Raw genomic sequence first — 19340 nt, forward strand, 5'->3', positions numbered from 1 at the left:
TATGTGAAATAAATGTGGTAGAATTCATGATCATACTCTTGTTCACCATTATTACCAATTTCTATATGATTTTATGGATCAGGACATATACTTTCTTTCTTTTTTTTTTTTTTTTTTTTTTTTTGCCTTTTCTAAGGCTGCTTCTCCTGGCATGTGGAGGTTCCCAGGCTAGGGGTCTAATTGGAGCTTTAGCCGCCGGCCTCCACCACAGCCACAGCTCACGGCAATGCCGGATCCTTAAACCACTGAGTGAGGCCGAGGATGAAACCCACAACCTCATGGTTCCTAGTCGGATTCGTTACCCACTGCGCCATGATGGGAACTCCCAGGACATGTACTTGCTAATTTTTATCTTCTCAGATATTAAAATACTAACTGCTCCATTCTCCCTTCTCCCAGTTTTGAAAGTTTTCTGAATTCCTTTGGCCATGTAAATTGTACCTCTCTAATCTTTCTCTATTGATGTCTTTCTTAAAATAGAGTTGATGAAATCAGCACGAAGTGAAGATGTAGGCAGATGTGCTATGATGTTATATAAATTTAAGGTCATATTTTCTGTTTTACTTCAGCTGTTTTTTTTTTAATGCCAGTATTTCTAGGGCTTTTTAGTCATATCATTTCAAACTGTCTTTTAGGCCAACCCCTTGTCTCTGGACTACACTATTCCTAAACTCTTTGCTGTTAAGTATCTTCTGCAACAGAGATTTCACAACTTGTCTCTCACCTTGAGGAAGTTCTTATAGCCAACATAAATCTTCCTTTCTGCAATTTAAGTTGAATTTATTTCCTTTTTCTTTTCTCTTTGAAGATGGGAACAGCCCCAAACTTGAAGTGATGCTTTCATGTGAGGGCCAGTCTGACATCATTTTTAGATTTTATATAGTAAAGCTTCCTGATTTTCATTTCAATATTCATGGTCTCAGGAGATGCTCTTCTTTACAGCCCAAATGAAATAAGTTACATATCTAATATTAATGTTTATTATATCTTCTGCTAGTTAGAACCAAATGAGGTGCTAAAATAAAAAATGAGGTCTCAAAACCCCATTTGAGGACTTTAGCAGCTTTGTGTTTTATTTGGTATAACTGTAGTCATAGGACTGGGTTTTTGCTTGTGATTTGTAGATTTTATCTCATTTTATTAGTCATATTGTATATGTGATTTATTCATCCATATCTTTTTTGTACATGATGAAAATAGAAACTTGTTCTTTAAAACGGGTTGTCTTGGAGCAGATTTCAATGTGTGTCATCAAAAAGCATTAGTACCTAAGCTACAAAATAATGCTGAGTATTAGAAAGGAAAAAGCAAAACACATTCTCTGCCCTTGAGATGTCTATAGTCTTACTGGGGGAAGAGATTGTAAAAATTATAATTATGAAACACTTATAAAATAGTATAAGATAGAGCATATAAAGTAAGATATTTAATGTAAATCTAATTTTGCATTTTAAAGATTAATGTAGAAAAAAGTATACTATACAGATCTGTTCTATTAACTAAGGTACCCTAAACTGTCTTAATTGTTTCATTCGGATTTCTTCTTCTTCTTTTTTTTTTTTTTTAACTTTAAAGGTTCAGCAGTTTTCTGAAAAAGCCTTCCTCCTACAGCTTTTGAAAACTCATGAAAATGCCTTAAAAAGACAGTGCAGTGAAATTACAAACGAAAAGAATATGCTCCTTCAAGCCTTTGTAAGTCTTCAGCCATTTAAAAATGTCTATCTCACTAACTGTGTCAAAAAGTATTTAAATATACTTAGGTATACTTTTAGAAAATTATCTGTATGCATATTGGCAGGTAGTCCAGTTCAAATATGGAAAATTATTAAGTGGTATTTTAAATCAGTTGGTAGAGTAATATAGTTTGAATAGTTTGAAAGAATTTTATTGGCAGGATGCAATATAAAATTATTTGCAGATGTAATCAGCATAAAAGAAACAGTAACACTGTTTGAATTGCTCAGGCTTCAAGACCTTGGTTTTAATGCTTTTGAAAAGCAGAGATAGACATATTTATGGATGTGGGTGAAAAGGTAGATTTTGTTTATCTTTTTGTCATAAGTCAGAAGCCAACAGACTCGGTAGCTGTAAATGATAGGGCCAGTTTAGGAATATGACTTGTAATTAATTTACATTAAAAATACATTTAAAAATATGTATCTAAAGTCAGAATCAACCACCAAATGGTTTTGAATGACATGGCCAGTTTCCAAATGTAGCTTATAACAAGTTACATTTCTTAGAAAAGGTAGGAAAATGCAGTAATGTTTAGTTCTACCATTGTCAAAAGTTTTAAGTTCTAGCTTTGTTTAAAGTTTCTGGAAATTCTTTTATTTCTTATCTTTTATTTATATATATGTTTTTTTCTACTGTACAGCATGGTGACCCAGTTACACATACATGTATACATTCTTTTTTCTTACATCATCATGTTCCACCATGAGCGACTAGACATAGTTCCCAGGGCTATACAGCAGGATCTCATTGCTAATCCATCCCGAAGGCTACATTCAGCATCTATTTACCCAAAGCTACCAGTCCCTCCCACTCCCTCCCCTTCCCCCTTGGCAACCACAAGTCTATTCTCCAAGTCCATGAGTTTCTTTTCTGTGGAAAGGTTCTTTTGTGCCATATATTATATTCCAGATATGTGATATCATATGGTACTTGTCTTTCTCTTTCTGACTTCCTTCACTCAGGATGAGAGTCTCGAGTTCCATCCATGCTGCAAATGGCATTATTTTGTTCTTTTTTATGGCTTAGTAGTATTCCATTCCACACACACACACACACACACACACACACACACACACACACACGTCATCTTAACGCAATCATCCGTCGATGGACATTTAGGTTGATCCCATGTCTTGGCTATTGTGAATAGTGCTCCAACAAACATGCGGGTGCACGTGTCTTTTTCAAGGAAAAGTTTTGTCCGGATATATGCCCAAGAGTGGGATTGCTGGGTCATATGGTAGTTCTATGTATAGTTTTCTAAAGTGCCTCCATATTGTTCTCCATAGTGCTTATACCAATTTATATTCCCACCAACAGTGCAGGAGGGTTCCCCTTTCTCCACATCCTCTCTAGCATTTGTTATTTGTGGACTTAGTAATGATGGTCATTCTGACTGGTGTGAGGTGGTACCTCATGGTGGTTTTGACTTGCATTTCTCTAATAATCGGTGATGTTGAGCATTGTTTCATGTGCTTGTTGGCCATCTGTATATCTTCCTTGGAGAAATGTCTCTTCAGGTCCTTTGCCTATTTTTCAATTGGGTTGTTGGGTTTTTTGCTGTTGAGTTGTATAAGTTGTTTGTATATTTTAGAGATGAAGCCCTTGTCTGTTGCATCATTTGAAACTGTTTTCTCCCATTCTGTAAGTTGTCTTTTTTTTTTTTTTTTTAATGGTTTCCTTTGCTGTGCAGAAGCTTGTCAGTTTGATTAGGTCCCATTGGTTTATTTTTGCTTTTACTTCTGTTGCTCTGGGAGACTGACCTGAGCAAACATTTGTAAGGTTGATGTCAGAGAATGTTTTGCCTACGTTCTCTTCCAGGAGTTTGATGGTGTCTTGTCTTCCATTTAAGTATTTAAGCCATTTTGAGTTTATTTTTGTGCATGGTGGGAGGGTGTGTTCCAGTTTCTTTGATTTACATGCAGCTGTCCAGTTTTCCCAGCAACGCTTGCTGGAAAGACTGTCTCTTTTCCATTTTATATTCTTGCCTCCTTTCTCAAAGATTAGTTGACCTAACAGAAGAAAGGGTGGGGGAAAAATTGTAATTGCAATGTATACATGTAAGGATAACCTGACCCCCTTGCTGTACAGTGGGAAAAAAAAAAAAAAAAGATTAGTTGACCATAGGTGTCTGGGTTTATTTCTGGGTTCTCTCTTCTGTTCCATTGGTCGGTATGTCTGTTTGGGTACCAGTCCCACACTGTCTTGATGACTGTGGCTTTGTAATATTGCCTGAAGTCTGGGAGAGTTGTGCCTCCTGCTTGGTTTTTGTTCCTTAGGATTGCTTTGGCAATTCTGGGTCTTTTGTGGTTCCATACAAATTTTTGGATTGTTTGTTCTAGTACTGTGAAAAATGTCATGGGTAGTTTGATAGGGACTGCATTGAATCTGTAGATTGCTTTGGGCAGTATGGCCATTTTTACAATATTAATTTTTCTAACCTAGGAGCATGGAATATCTTTCCATTTCTTTACATCTTCTTTAATTTCCTTGACTAGTGTTTTATAGTTCTTGGCATATAAGTCCTATACCTCCTTGGTCAGGTACATTCTCAAGCATTTGATTTTTGGGGGTACAATTTTAAAAGGTATTGTATTTTTGTATTCCTTTTCTAATAGTTCATTGTTAGTATACAGAAACGGGACTGATTTCTGAATGTTAATCTTATATCCTGCTACTTTGCTGAATTTGTGGATCAGTTCAGGTAGTTTTTGGGTTGAGTCCTTGGGGTTTCTCTGTGTAGTATCATGTCATCTGCATACCGTGACCATTTTACCTCTTCTCTTCCAATTTGGATACCTTTTCTTTCTTTTGTTTGTCCGATTGCTGTGGCTAGGACTTCCAATACTATGTTGAATAACAGTGGTGAGAGTGGGCATCCTTGTCTTGTTCCAGAATTTAGTGGGAAGGCTTTCAGCTTTCCTCCATTGAGTTATATTATATTTGCTGTGGGTTTGTCATAAATGGCTTTGATTATGGCAAGGAATGTTCCCTCTATACCCACTTTGGTAAGAGTTTTGATCATGCATGGATGTTGGACTTTGTCAAATGCTTTTTCTGCATGTTTTTCTGCATCTATTGAGAGGGATCATATGGTTTTTGAGGGGTTTTTTTTGTTGTTAATGTGGTGTATGACATTGGTTTCTATGGCGGTGCCCGCCCCTTCTCCTCTCCCTTCCCCAACGATGGCGGCTTATCTCTCCTGTGGGTCCAGACCTTCTTCTGGGTTCCCTCTGCCGTGGCTTTCCATTCCCCAGCCCTTAGTGTATCGCTTCCCCTACCCACGGCACACTGTTCCCTAGTCCCTTAGGCCGTCTCCACACTGCCAACCCCAGCCCGCTCCCATGGACTGACCTCCAGAGTCTAAGTCTCAGTGCCCAGCCTGACCTGAGCATCTCAGGCTGTGGTGTCTACGCCAGTAGTTCCGATGATCTGTGCTTCTCTCACTCTGGTTTTTGGTTCTCAGACCTGCTGCTGTGCTTTCCTTGGCGTCTTGGAGATCCCTCCAACTCGGCTGATATTTCCGTTGCTTAGGTGGTGGCTTCCTGGGGTGTGAGTTCCCTTTCTCCTTCACAGCTTCCTCTCGGGAATGCTTGTCCATCCTGATTCCTTTTCTCTCTCTCTCTCTATTTTTCTTTCGCTCTACCCAGTTATGTCAAGAGTTTCTTGCTCTTTTTGGAGGTTTAAGTTCTTCTGCCAGCATTCAGTTGATGTCCTGAGTGAGGTGTTTTGTGTGTAAATGTGTTTTTTTGATGTGTTTGTGGGAGAGGGTGAGCGTGTCCTCTTACTCTTCTGCTATCTTGCCTCCCTCCTCTGGAAATTCTTATTTTTATCCCATGTTGACATTTCATGAAATGTCAACTATTATTTAGAAGTGAATTTGAAATGAGTATATAATTTAGCCTTCATTATCTTCATTTCAAAAACTTTTCTTAGGAGTTACTTTGTGGTGGTGCAGCAGGTCACTGCAGTGGCTCAGGTTGCTGCTGTGGCGTGGGTTCGCTCCCTGGCCGGGGAACTTCCATGGGCCTTGGGTACGGCCAAACAATAAAAAATAAAAAAATAATGAAAGTTTTTCCTAGATTTTATTGTTTGTTTTTCTTTTTTATTCCTAAGATAGTAATTCCTTTGAGTCTGGATTTTCATTTTCAACTTTGGTCATTTAATTATTTTACCACAAAGTTGCCATAATTCCTTTGAGTATAAGTTTTTATTTTCAACTTTGGTCATTTTACCACCTATTTTGCAATGATAAAATGGTATATATGGCTGAAAGTTCAGTACACAAACACATATATAGTGATTGGTTGCAGAATTTCTATATCGATAATTCCTCTAAAACATGAAGGATAAATCTTTCACATGAAAATAATTGGTTATTATGTAATACCTTCAGTTTTTTTCAATTAATATTGCTGGAGGAGTACAGCACTTTTGTGATAATACTAGGAAATATAATTTTCTTTTTGTTAATATTTCCAAATGATTGCATTTTAAATCACTTAAGAAAAATGTTTTAGTTAACAACTATATTTGATCTTTGGTTTCTATTTTTTAGGAGGCTACAAAGAGAAAAGTGACAGAGGAGGAGGAAAAATTTATTAAGGAAATTACAGACTTCAATAATGAGTATGACATAACAAAGAAACGAGAGCTTTTGGTGAAAGAAAATATCAAGATTGAAATATCTGACTTAGAAAACCAGGCAAATATTCTGAAAAAGGGTATGAATGCATAGTACCACCTCAATAACTAGCATTAATGAAAACAACTTATTTTGATTATATGGATTTTTCAGACATTTAACTGGGGTATTACATAGATATTCTTTTACTTTTATCTTAATTATATGTGTCTTTTATTGTGAGCAGTCTCATATTCCTTAGAAGAAGGTGTGATGTGAGCATTGGTCATTCACTTAATAATGAGATTCTGTTTACTATCTGTTATGTGTAGGACAGAGGTCCTTTTTTTTTTTTTTTTTTTCCAGGGCTTCACCTGTGTCATATGGAAGTTCCCAGGCTAGGGGTCTAGTCTAATCACAACTGTAGCTACCGGCCTACACCACAGCAAGAGCCACAGCAGTACAAGATCTGCGCCACATCTGTGACCTATACCACAGCTCACAGCAGTGTCATATCTTTAACCTCAGAGTAAGGCCATGGATTGAGCCCACATTCTCTTGGATACTAGTTGGGTTCGTAACCCATTGAACCACAGTGGGAACTTTCAGGGAAGAGGTTCTTAACCATAGGCACACATCTGGGAAGTTTTAAGTAAATATATTAAATGCTTGAGTCTCACCCTAGACCTGTTGAATCAGGATAGGGAACTTAATTTTTAAGTCCCTTACATAACATTAATGTGTACTATTGTTTAATAACCACAAGTGTAGAACATAAGTTCAAATAGGTATTAACCTTATGAGATACTCTAAACCCTTCTTTCTTTAAAAAGTCATTGATGCCACCACTTCTATTCAACATACTATTGGAGATTCTAGCCAAATCTGTTAGGGAAGAAAAAGAAATAAGACATTCAAATTAGAAAGGAAGAAGTAAAAGTATCTATATTCCTAAATGGCATGATCATATAGGTAGAATACCTAATGATTCTGCAAACAAAACACATATACACACAAAACCAGTCAGCTTAAGCCAATAAATAAATACAGTAAAGTCGCAGAATATAAAATTAACAGACAAAACCCACTAAGTCTGTATATTTAGTGGAATCTCTGTCACATACCAACAGCATTTTTTTCTTCTTTTCTTTCTTTTTTTTGCTTTTTAGGGCTGCACTGGCAGCATATGGAAATTCCCAAGTAGGGGGTCAAATCAGAGCTACAGTCACCAGCCTACACCACAGCCACAACAACACGGGATCTGAGCCGCGACTGTGACCTACATCACAACTCATGCCAATGCTGATCCCCAACCCACTGAGCAAAGCCAGGGATTGAACCTGCATCCTCGTGCATACCAGTTGGATTCATTTCTGCTGTGCCACAACAGGAACTCCCAGAATTTTTTTGGTGCATAGAAAAACCCGTTCTAAATTGACATATGCTTACTGTGGTATATGGAATGATAGACCAATGGGGAATTTTCGTATAGCACAGGGAACTCTACTTGGTATTCTTTGATGGTCTATATGGGAAAAGAATCTGAAAAAGAATAGGTGTGTTTACATGTATAACTGAATCACTTTGTTGTACAGAAGAAATTTCACAACATTGTAAATCACCTATACTTCAGTAAAACTTTTAAAAATTAAAAAAAAAAAAAGAAAAACCCATCCTGAAATTCATATGGAACCCCAAAGGATCCAGATAGCCAAAACAGTCTTGAATAACAAATTTGGAGGTCTCACACTTCCTTATTGTAGAGCTTAAGTTAAATAATCTAAACAATGTGATACTGGAAAAAGACAGACATACAGAACAACGGGATAGAATAGAGAGCTCAAATATAAACCCTTGTATTTATAGTCAGATAATTTTTGATAAGGATACCAAGACCATTCAAAGGGAAAGGACAATATTTTCCACAAATTCTGTGGGAAGACTGGATACCACATGCCAAAAAATGAAATTGGGCCTTTACTTTATATTATATACAAAAATTCACTAAAAATGGATCAGAGCCTTAAAAACTAACATGATAATCTTGTAATCCCCAGATGAAAGGGTCCATCACTTTTAGCTTCAAAATAATGACTATAATGATGATCGTAACATCTTTCTCAAAATGTCCCTCTTAATCATTTCTTTAGTTGGTAAATCAGTTCTTTGTGGATATTAGATAAGAAAAAAGCATATTACATTCTTTACTTGTTAGTATCCTTTAAAGATAGGCAATATATGCACAGTTAAATAAGAAATATTACTCACAGCAGTGGGATCAAGGTGGTGGAGGAGTAGGATGCGGTGCTTGCCTTCTCCCAAAAAACACATCTAAGAAACCCTTCTACATGTGGAATGATTCACATAGAACATCGGAATGCTGACAGAAGATCTTAAACTTCCAAAAAGGTTAAGAAACCCTCTGCATAACTGGGTAGAACAAAAGAAAAAAAGGAGAGAAAGAAAAGAGAGGAATCAGGACAAGACCAGCACTCCAGAGAGAGAGCTGTGAAAGAGGAAAGGAATCTGCATCCTGAGAGGTCACCTGACAGATGGGGACATCAGTGGAGATGTAGGAGGAACCTCAAGCCTCTGAGGAATGCACAGCAGCCTGACTGAGGAGGGCAAAGCAGAGAGAGAACCACACAGGCCATTGTACCACTGCCCCCAGACTCCACAGCCTGAGACACTTGAGAGGGGGCTGGGTGCGGTGACTCAGGATTCTGAGGTCAGTTCTGGGGAGGGCACTAGGGTTAGCTGTGTGGATACAGCCTGAGGGGCTAGGGAGTGGTGATCCATGGGCTGGGGAGTGGAGCACCACAGCCATGGGAGCTAGGGAGGAGGCCTAGGCCTGCAGGAGAGGCAAGGTGCCACTGTTGGTGAGGGGGAGAGGTGGGGGGAGGGGGTGGGACTGCCATAGGAATATCTTTCTCTGCACACATGGTCTCTTGGGTGGGGCACTTAATGTGTGGGATATAGGTGGTGGAAGCACATCTCTGAAGCCATCTCAGACTCCATAATTGGGTGTGGCCTACCACCACTAGGGGTCCGAGAATAGCTATCACCTGCAGTCCCAGTCACCTCAGGGATCCACGCGGAGGAGGGCAGTGCAACTGAGTGCTACCCTTGTTGCTCTCCCACCCCTGAGAATGCATGTGCCCTGCAGTTGCTGCTTCCAAAGGCTCTTGATGCTGCATACACCTTCCTGAGGGTCACTGCCACTTGCCAGGGCACTGCAAGCAGGAGCAGCCTATACCCCGTGGGTCTTTGCCGCTGTCAAGGGCCCATCCACCAGCCACTGGCTATAGGCCCCACCCATTACCTCCATCCCCTGGAAGCATGAGCAGGCCGTACACCAGCACACCCCCTATCAAGGGGATAACAGCCTGCACACACTGAGGAAAGACACAGCAAACATCCAAACCAAAAGCAGTCCACACACACACACACACACACACACACACACACACACACACACAGCTATCACAAAATACCCAGGGGTGCTCTCATATAAAAATAGTCCTCCAAGAAGACATAAATTCTTTTCCCTAAACTCACAGAGTAAGAAAAATATAAGCAAAATGAAGAAGCGCAGAAATTATTCCCAGGCAAAAGAACAGGACAATTCCCCTGAAGAAGCAAATAATGAAACAGACCTCTGCAGTGTAACAGACACCAAGCTCAAAAAGGCGATAGTGAAAATTCTGAAGGAATTAAGACCAGATGTGAACAGTAATGTAGATTACTTTAGAAGGGAATTAGAAACTATAAGGAGGAGCTAAGAAAAATTAGAAAATTCATTTGTGGAGATGCAAGCTCAGTCAAAGACATTGAAAGGCAGAATGAATAATGCAGAGGAAACAAGTGACTTGGAATATAGAATAGTAGAAATCGCCAGAGGACAGCAGACAGAAAACCAAAAAAAAAAAAAAAAAAAAAAAAATGACAACAATATGAGACGTATGGGATAATATAAAGTGGGCCAATCTATGCATAAGAGGATTCCAAAAGGAAAAGAAAAGAGGAAAAAGGGGATTGAAAGTATATTTGGAGAAATTATGGCTAAAAACTTACCAAATCAAAATGAAAGATATCAAGATATAGGAAGCACAGAGGGCCCCAAACAAGTTGAACCCAAACAAATCTACACCAAGACATTATAATAAAAATGGCAAAAGTTAAAGAGAGGAATCTAAAGGCAGCAAGAAAAAAGCAAAGAGTTAATTATAAGGGAACCCCTATAAGGGTACTAGCTGATTTCTCTGCAGAAACATTACAGGCCAGAAAATAATGAAAATACATATATTCAAAGAACTAAAAGGGAAAAAATTGTAGGCTCGAATACTCAACCCAGCAAGATTGTCATTTAAAATAAGAAGTAGAGAATTTCTCCAAAAAACAAAAACTAAAATAATACAGCAATACTAAACCCATTCTAAAAGAAATATTGAAAGGTCTCTAAACAGAAAGTAAATAAGATGTAAGATGGGGGAAATCACAACTGGAAAGTAATTAGAGTATACAGATCTAAAAGGAAAAAAAATTGTAAAAGCAGTGAAAAGCACAAGAAACAGCAAAAGGATAAACATGAAGATGTAAAAGACATCAAAATCATAAATGGGGAGGGAAGTAAAATCTACACTTTTTTTTTTTTTTTTTTTTTTAATGTTAGGGCTGCATCTGCAGCATATGGAGTTTCCCAGGCCAGGGGTCTAATCAGAAATACCGCTGCCCGCCTACTCCACAGCCTCAGCCACATCCGGGTCCGAATCTGTGACCACAGCTTATGGCAATGCCAGATCTTTAAACCACTGAGTGAGGCCAGGGATCAAACCCACAGTCTTGTGGTTTCTAGTCGAATTCATTTTCACTGTGCCACACCAGGAACTCCAAGACTCTTGTTTTTTAGAATGCATTTAAGCCTATATGCTGTCAGGCTAAAGCAAGCAGATATAGGAAGGGGTCAACATCCTCAAACAACATGGCAACCACAAATCAAAACCAAACAATATATTCACAAAAACTAAAAAGAAGGGGACACAAGCATAAAATAAAAGGAAATCATCCAACTAGGAAAAAGGAACAAAGGAGAAACAGAACCAAATGGAAAACAAGACTTAAAGGCAATAAATACATCTTGTTTGATAATTATCTTAAATGTCAATGGAATGAATGCTCCAAGCAAAAGACACAGAGTGGCAGACTGGATGAAAAAACAAGAGCCTACAGTATGCTGCCTACAAGACACTCACCTTAGGGCAAAGGACACATATAAATTGAAAGTGAGGGGATGGAAAAAGATATTTCATGTGAATGGAAGTAAGAGGAAATGACAGTAAAGTGTGAGTCACAAAACTCATATCAGACAAGGTAGAATTTAAAACAAAGGCCAGAGGAGGCGGATCAAGATGGTGGAGGACTAAGACGTCATGCTCACCTTCTCCCACAAACACATCAAACAAACAAACAAACAAACAAAAAAACACATCTACATGTAAAACAGCTTGCATGGAACATCGACTGAATGCTGGCAGAAGAACTTAAACCCCCAAAAAGGGCATGAAACCTTTGACATAACTGGGTAGAACAAAAGAGAGAGAAAAGGAATCAGGACAGGAGTAGCATTCCTGAGAGCGAGCTGTGAAGAAGAAAAGGAACCCACACCCTGGGGAGTCACCTATCTGACAGGGAGATCAGCTGAGATGGAGGGACCTCAAAGTCGCTGAGAAAAGTGCAGCAGCTGAACTGAGGACAAAATAGAGTGAGAGCCGCACAGATCATCTGCACCACCAGCCCAGACACCACACCCTAAGACCCTTGGGTAGGGGCTGGGTGCTGAGATTTAGGCCTCAGAGGCCAGTCCCAGGGAGAGGACTAGGGTTGGCTGTGTGGAAACAGCCTGAGGGGCCAAGGAGCAGTGCGGCATGGGCAGGGGAATGGTGTTCTATGGGCTGGGGAGTGGATCGTCATGGCAGAGGGAACCTGGGAGAAGGTCTGGGCCTACAGGAGAAGCAAGGTGCCGTTGTTGGGGAGGATGAGAGGAGGAGGGGTGGACTGCCATAGCAATCTCCCTGTGCATGCACGCTCCGGCTCTCAGAAGGCAGGGAGCCTCTGATGCAGGCTACCAGTGGTGAGAAGCCACTTGTTTTGCCTATGGGAGCCTGGGCGCTTCTTGTTCAGGCTTCAGGTGGCTGGGAACCTTTTGTGTAGACTAAGGGCAGAGTGGAACTAAGTGCAAAGCAGTGCCTCTTGGGCGATCTACAGGCAGCAGGGATGGACCACAGCAGTCATCTCAGAGGCCAGAGGGAGTTGTGGCCTGCCACCACTGGGGGCCTGTGAGTGGGCTCCACCTGTGGCCCCAGTCACCTCAGTGTTGGCAAAAATAAGAGGGTACTGCAATCAAGAACCACATGTTATTGCTCTCACCTTCCTGGGAACACACCTGGCTTGCAGCTACCACTGCCAAGTGCTCTGTGCAGCACCCAGATGCTTGATCACTGTCCTTTCCCAAGACCCTACAACTAGGAGCAGCTTGTGCAGCACCTCCTGTGTGGGCTAGGCAGGACAGGGTGCTTCTTGCATGGTCTTCAGGTGATGGGGGCAAGCCACTGCAGTTATCTCTGATTCCAGAGGTGGGTGTGCCCTGCCACCACTAGGGGTCCATGAACAGGCACCACTTGTGGCCCCAAGTGCCTCAAGGGTACCACAAAGGAGGCATTGTGACTGAACACCACCTGTTGTTGCTCTTGCACCCCTGGGAGCACACTGGCCCTGTTGCTGCCCCTGTGGAATGCTTTGAACAGTGTCTACACGCTTGATCTCAGTCACTTCCCAGGATCCTGCAACTAGGAGAAGATTTTGCAGCGCCTCCTGTGTGGGCTGAGTGAGACAGGGTGCTTTTTGAATGGTCTGCAGGTGGCAGGGACAAATCACCACAGTTATCACTGACTCCAGAGGTGGGCGTGGCCTGCCACCACTAGGGGTCCCTGAACGGCACCACCTGTGGTTCCAATCACATCAGAGGAGGGCATTGCAATTGAATACTACCCGTTGTTGCTACCATGGGAACTCACACACCCTGCTGCTGCAATTGCCAAATGCTCTGGGCACCTTGTAAATCTGCCTAGGCTCATTACCACTTCCCAGGGCCCTGAAACTAGGAGTAGCCTGTCCCACCTTCCTGCAGTTCTTTGCTGCTGTTAAAAGCCCAGCAACCAGGCACCGACTACTAGCCCTATCCACTGTCTCTTTCTCCCCGGTAACACACTCAGCACCCTGGGGATAACAGCCTGCTCACACCAAAGAAAGAGACAGCAAATATACAAACTCCCATGCCAAAAATAAATAGTAGCTCCCCAGAAAATACAAAGGGGTGCTCTTGCATAGAAGTAGCCCTCCAAGACTAGTTTGGCTTCCCTAAACTCAGAAAAAGAAAAACATAAGCAAGATGAAGATGCTCATGAATCATTCCTAGTTAAAAGAACAGAATTCACATGAAGCAGCAAACAATGAAACAGACCTCTACAATCTGACAGACACTGAGTTCAAAAGAGAGATAGTGGAGTTCCTGTCGTGGCGCAGTGGTTAACGAATCCGACTAGAAACCATGAGGTTGCGGGTTCGGTCCCTGCCCGTGCTCAGTGGGTTAATGATCCGGCGTTGCCGTGAGCTGTGGTGTAGGTTGCAGACGCGGCTCGGATCCCGCATTGCTGTGGCTCTGGTGTAGGCCGGTGGCTACAGCTCTGATTCAACCCCTAGCCTGGGAACCTCCATATGCCGCGGGAGCGGCCCAAGAAATAGCAACAACAACAACAACAACAACAAAAGACAAAAAGACAAAAGACAAAAAAAAAAAAAAAAAAAAGATAGTGAAAATACTGAAGAAATTAAGGCTGAATATCAAGGAATTAAGAGTAGATATGAACGGTAATACAGATTCCTCTAGAAAGGAACTAAGTGACATTTTCATGACATTACATCCAAAAAAAATCAGAATAATCAGAATATACATTCTTCTCAAGTGCACATGGAACTTTCTCAAGGATCAGTCGCATACTGGGGCACAAAGCTAACCTTAACAAATTTAAGATTAAGGATATTATTTCAAGTATCTTCTCTGACTACAATGGCATGAAACTAGAAATCAACCACAGGAAAAGAAATGAGAAAAAATGAACTACGTGGAGACTAAACAACATGCTACTAAAAAACCAATGGGTCAATGAGGAAATCAAGAAGGAAATTCAAAAATACTTCGAGACAAGTGATAATGAAGACACAACCACTCAAAATCTATAGGATGGTGCAAAAGCAGTGCTCAGAGGGACATTCATGGCAACACAAGCTCAAACAGGAAAAAAAAAATCAAATCGACAATTTAACCCACAACCTAAATGAATTAGAAAAAGAAGAACAAATGAAACCTAAAGTCAGCAGAAGAAAGGAAACCATAAAGATCAGAGAGGAAATCAATAAAATAGAGATTCAAAAAGCAATGGAAAAAAATCAGCCAAACCAAGAGCTAGTTCTTTGAAAAGGTAAACAAAATAGACAAGTTTCTGGCCAGACTCACCAAGAAGAGGACAGGAAAAAACCAAATAAGAAATGAAAAAGGAGAAATCACAACAGATATTGCAGAAATACAAAAAACCATAAGAGAATACTATGAAAAATTGCATGCCAACAAATTTGACAACCTAGAAGAAATGGACAACTTTCTAGAGAATTACAGCCTGCCAAAACTGAATCAAGAAGAAATAGATCAACTGAGTAGACCAATCACTAGAAATGAAAAAGAATATGTCATAAAAACAATCCCTACAAATAAAAGTCCAGGACCAGATGCCTTCACAGGCAAATTCTACTAAACCTACAAAGAAGAACTTATACCCATCCTCCTTAAACTTTTCCAAAAGGTTGAAGAAGATGGAACACACCCAAAGACATTCTATGATGCCACCATCACCCTAGTGGTACTGGTTTTAGTAGCCAAACCAGACAAAGATACCACCAAAAAAGAAAACTATTGGCCAATATCTTTGATGAATATAGACCCCAAAATTCTCAAAATTTTAGCCAACCAAGTCCAACAACATATAAAAAAGATCATACACCATGACGAAGTGGGATTCATCCCATGTTCACAAGGATGGTTCAACATATGCAAATCAATCAACGTCATACACCACATTAACAACAAAAAACCCCTCAAAAACCATATGATCCCTCTCAATAGATGCAGAAAAACATGCAGAAAAAGCATTTGACAAAGTCCAACATCCATGCATGATCAAAACTCTTACCAAAGTGGGTATAGAGGGAACATTCCTTGCCATAATCAAAGCCATTTATGTCAAACCCACAGCAAATATAATATAACTCAATGGAGGAAAGCTGAAAGCCTTCCCACTAAATTCTGGAACAAGACAAGGATGCCCACTCTCACCACTGTTATTCAACATAGTATTGGAAGTCCTAGCCACAGCAATCGGACAAACAAAAGAAAGAAAAGGTATCCAAATTGGAAGAGAAGAGGTAAAATGGTCACGGTATGCAGATGACATGATACTACACAGAGAAACCCCAAGGACTCAACCCAAAAACTACCTGAACTGATCCACAAATTCAGCAAAGTAGCAGGATATAAGATTAACATTCAGAAATCAGTCCCGTTTCTGTATACTAACAATGAACTATTAGAAAAGGAATACAAAAATACAATACCTTTTAAAATTGTACCCCCAAAAATCAAATACTTGAGAATGTACCTGACCAAGGAGGTAAAGGACTTATATGCCAAGAACTATAAAACACTAGTCAAGGAAATTAAAGAAGATGTAAAGAAATGGAAAGATATTCCATGCTCCTGGGTTAGAAAAATTAATATTGTAAAAATGGCCATACTGCCCAAAACAATCTACAGATTCAATGCAGTCCCTATCAAACTACCCATGACATTTTTCACAGTACTAGAACAAACAATCCAAAAATTTGTATGGAACCACAAAAGACCCAGAATTGCCAAAGCAATCCTAAGGAACAAAAACCAAGCAGGAGGCACAACTCTCCCAGACTTCAGGCAATATTACAAAGCCACAGTCATCAAGACAGTGTGGGACTGGTACCCAAACAGACATACCGACCAATGGAACAGAAGAGAGAACCCAGAAATAAACCCAGACACCTATGGGCAACTAATCTTTGAGAAAGGAGGCAAGAATATAAAATGGAAAAGAGACAGTCTTTCCAGCAAGCGTTGCTGGGAAAACTGGACAGCTGCATGTAAATCAAAGAAACTGGAACACACCCTCCCACCATGCACAAAAATAAACTCAAAATGGCTTAAATACTTAAATGGAAGACAAGACACCATCAAACTCCTGGAAGAGAACGTAGGCAAAACATTCTCTGACATCAACCTTACAAATGTTTGCTCAGGTCAGTCTCCCAGAGCAACAGAAGTAAAAGCAAAAATAAACCAATGGGACCTAATCAAACTGACAAGCTTCTGCACAGCAAAGGAAACCATTAAAAAAAAAAAAAAGACAACTTACAGAATGGGAGAAAACAGTTTCAAATGATGCAACAGACAAGGGCTTCATCTCTAAAATATACAAACAACTTATACAACTCAACAGCAAAAAACCCAACAACCCAATTGAAAAATAGGCAAAGGACCTGAAGAGACATTTCTCCAAGGAAGATATACAGATGGCCAACAAGCACATGAAACAATGCTCAACATCACCGTTTATTAGAGAAATGCAAGTCAAAACCACCATGAGGTACCACCTCACACCAGTCAGAATGACCATCATTACTAAGTCCACAAATAACAAATGCTAGAGAGGATGTGGAGAAAGGGGAACCCTCCTGCACTGTTGGTGGGAATATAAATTGGTATAAGCACTATGGAGAACAATATGGAGGCACTTTAGAAAACTATACATAGAACTACCATATGACCCAGCAATCCCACTCTTGGGCATATATCCGGACAAAACTTTTCCTTGAAAAAGACACGTGCACCCGCATGTTTGTTGGAGCACTATTCACAATAGCCAAGACATGGGATCAACCTAAATGTCCATCGACGGATGATTGCGTTAAGATGACGTGTGTGTGTGTGTGTGTGTGTGTGTGTGTGTGTGTGTGTGTGTGGAATGGAATACTACTAAGCCATAAAAAAGAACAAAATAATGCCATTTGCAGCATGGATGGAACTCGAGACTCTCATCCTGAGTGAAGGAAGTCAGAAAGAGAAAGACAAGTACCATATGATATCACATATCTGGAATATAATATATGGCACAAAAGAACCTTTCCACAGAAAAGAAACTCATGGACTTGGAGAATAGACTTGTGGTTGCCAAGGGGGAAGGGGAGGGAGTGGGAGGGACTGGTAGCTTTGGGTAAATAGATGCTGAATGTAGCCTTCGGGATGGATTAGCAATGAGATCCTGCTGTGTAGCCCTAGGAACTATGTCTAGTCGCTCATGGTGGAACATGATGATGTGAGAATGAAGAATGTATATATGTATGTATACTGGGTCACACTGCTGGAATACTGTAAACCAGGTATAATGAAAAAAAATCGTTACAAAAGAAAAAAATAAAACAAAGGCCATATAGAAGGACAAGGAAGGATATTGTTTAATGATAAAAGGATCCTTTCAAGAAGAGGATATTGTACTTGTCAATATATATGCCCCTAATAAAGGAGCACTCAAATACATGGAACAAATACTAAAAAACAGGAAGAAGAAATTGATGGGAATACAATAATAATAGGAAATTTTATCATTCTACTCTCATCAATGGACAGATCCTCTCGACAGAAAATCAGTAAGGCAACAGAGATCCTAGATGACACAAGAGAACAGTTTGACTTAATTGATATTTTTAGGACATTACATATTATATCCAAGAAACCGGGAATATACATTCTTTCCAAGTGCATGTGGAACATTCTCAAAGATTGACTGATACATGGGCACAAAATTCACCTTAGCCAATTTAAGAGTATAGAAAATTTTTCAAGTATCTTCTCTGACCACGGTGGCATGAAACTAGAACTCAACCACAGAAAAGTAATTGAAAAAACTGACTCTATGGAGACTAAAGAACATGATACTAAAAAAACAATGGTCATGAGGAAATCAAAAGGGAAATTAAAAAATACCTCAAGGTAAATGATAATTAAAATACTACTATTGAAAATCTGTGGGATGCTGTATAAGTTCTTAGAGAGCAGTTGATAGGAATACAGGCCTTCCTCAAAAAAGAAGAAAAATCTCAAATCTACAACATAACCTACCAAGTAAAAGAATTAGAAAAAGAAGAGCAACTAAGACCTAAAGTAAGCAGAAAGAAGGAAATCATAAAGATCAGAGAGAAAATCAATAGAGATTCAAAAAAATAGAAAAAAATCAATAAAACCAAGATCTTCTTGTTTGAAAGGGTCAACAATATTGACATACTGGAGTTCCAGTTATGGCTCAGTTGTGATGAATCCAACTCATGTCCATAAGGATACAGTTTTGATACATGGACCTTCTCAGTGGCTTAAGGATCCAGTGTTGCCATGAGCTGTGGTGTATGCTGGCAGCTACCACTCTAATTAGATCCCTAGCCTGAGAACTTCCATATGCTGTGGGTAATGGCTCTAAAAATTAAGGGGGAATAAAAGAGAGACAAACCTCTGGCCAAACTCAATAAGAAGAGAGAACAACCCAAATAAATAAAATAAATGAAAAAGGAGAAACCTTATTGGATAGCACAGAAATACAAAAAACCATAAGAGAATACTATGAACAATTATATTCCAACAAATTTGACAACCTGGAAGGCATGGACAACTTACCAGTGATGTATGCCCTAGACTATGTCTATATGAACCTAGAAAATAGATCATTTGAACAGAGTGATCTCTAGAAATGAAGTTGAATACGTAATAAAAAACACTTCTGTGAGTTCCCTT

At 39.8% G+C, this 19340-nt stretch overlaps 1 protein-coding gene across 5 annotated transcripts in view; it reads left to right on the forward strand.

Moving 5' to 3' along the window:
• Window positions 1–19340, forward strand: part of CCDC172 (coiled-coil domain containing 172) — an 89187-nt gene that overhangs the window by 20769 nt on the left and 49078 nt on the right. For 3 of the 5 annotated variants that reach the window (XM_021073407.2, XM_084995667.1, XM_084995668.1), the window contains exons 4-5: window positions 1576–1692; window positions 6296–6461. In XM_021073407.2, coding sequence (XP_020929066.1) covers window positions 1576–1692; window positions 6296–6461 — 283 coding nt within the window. Of the gene's footprint in view, window positions 1–1575; window positions 1693–6295; window positions 8031–19340 lie in introns of those variants that run through there. The other 2 variants (XM_084995670.1, XM_084995671.1) reach the window with 1 other exon arrangement.

Source organism: Sus scrofa, chromosome 14 (genome assembly GCF_054392235.1).
Source record: "Sus scrofa isolate SSC_HxYL_T2T_F1_AM1 chromosome 14, Sscrofa_HxYL_maternal_Yorkshire_Landrace_v2.0, whole genome shotgun sequence".
Lineage (NCBI taxonomy): Eukaryota > Metazoa > Chordata > Mammalia > Artiodactyla > Suidae > Sus > Sus scrofa.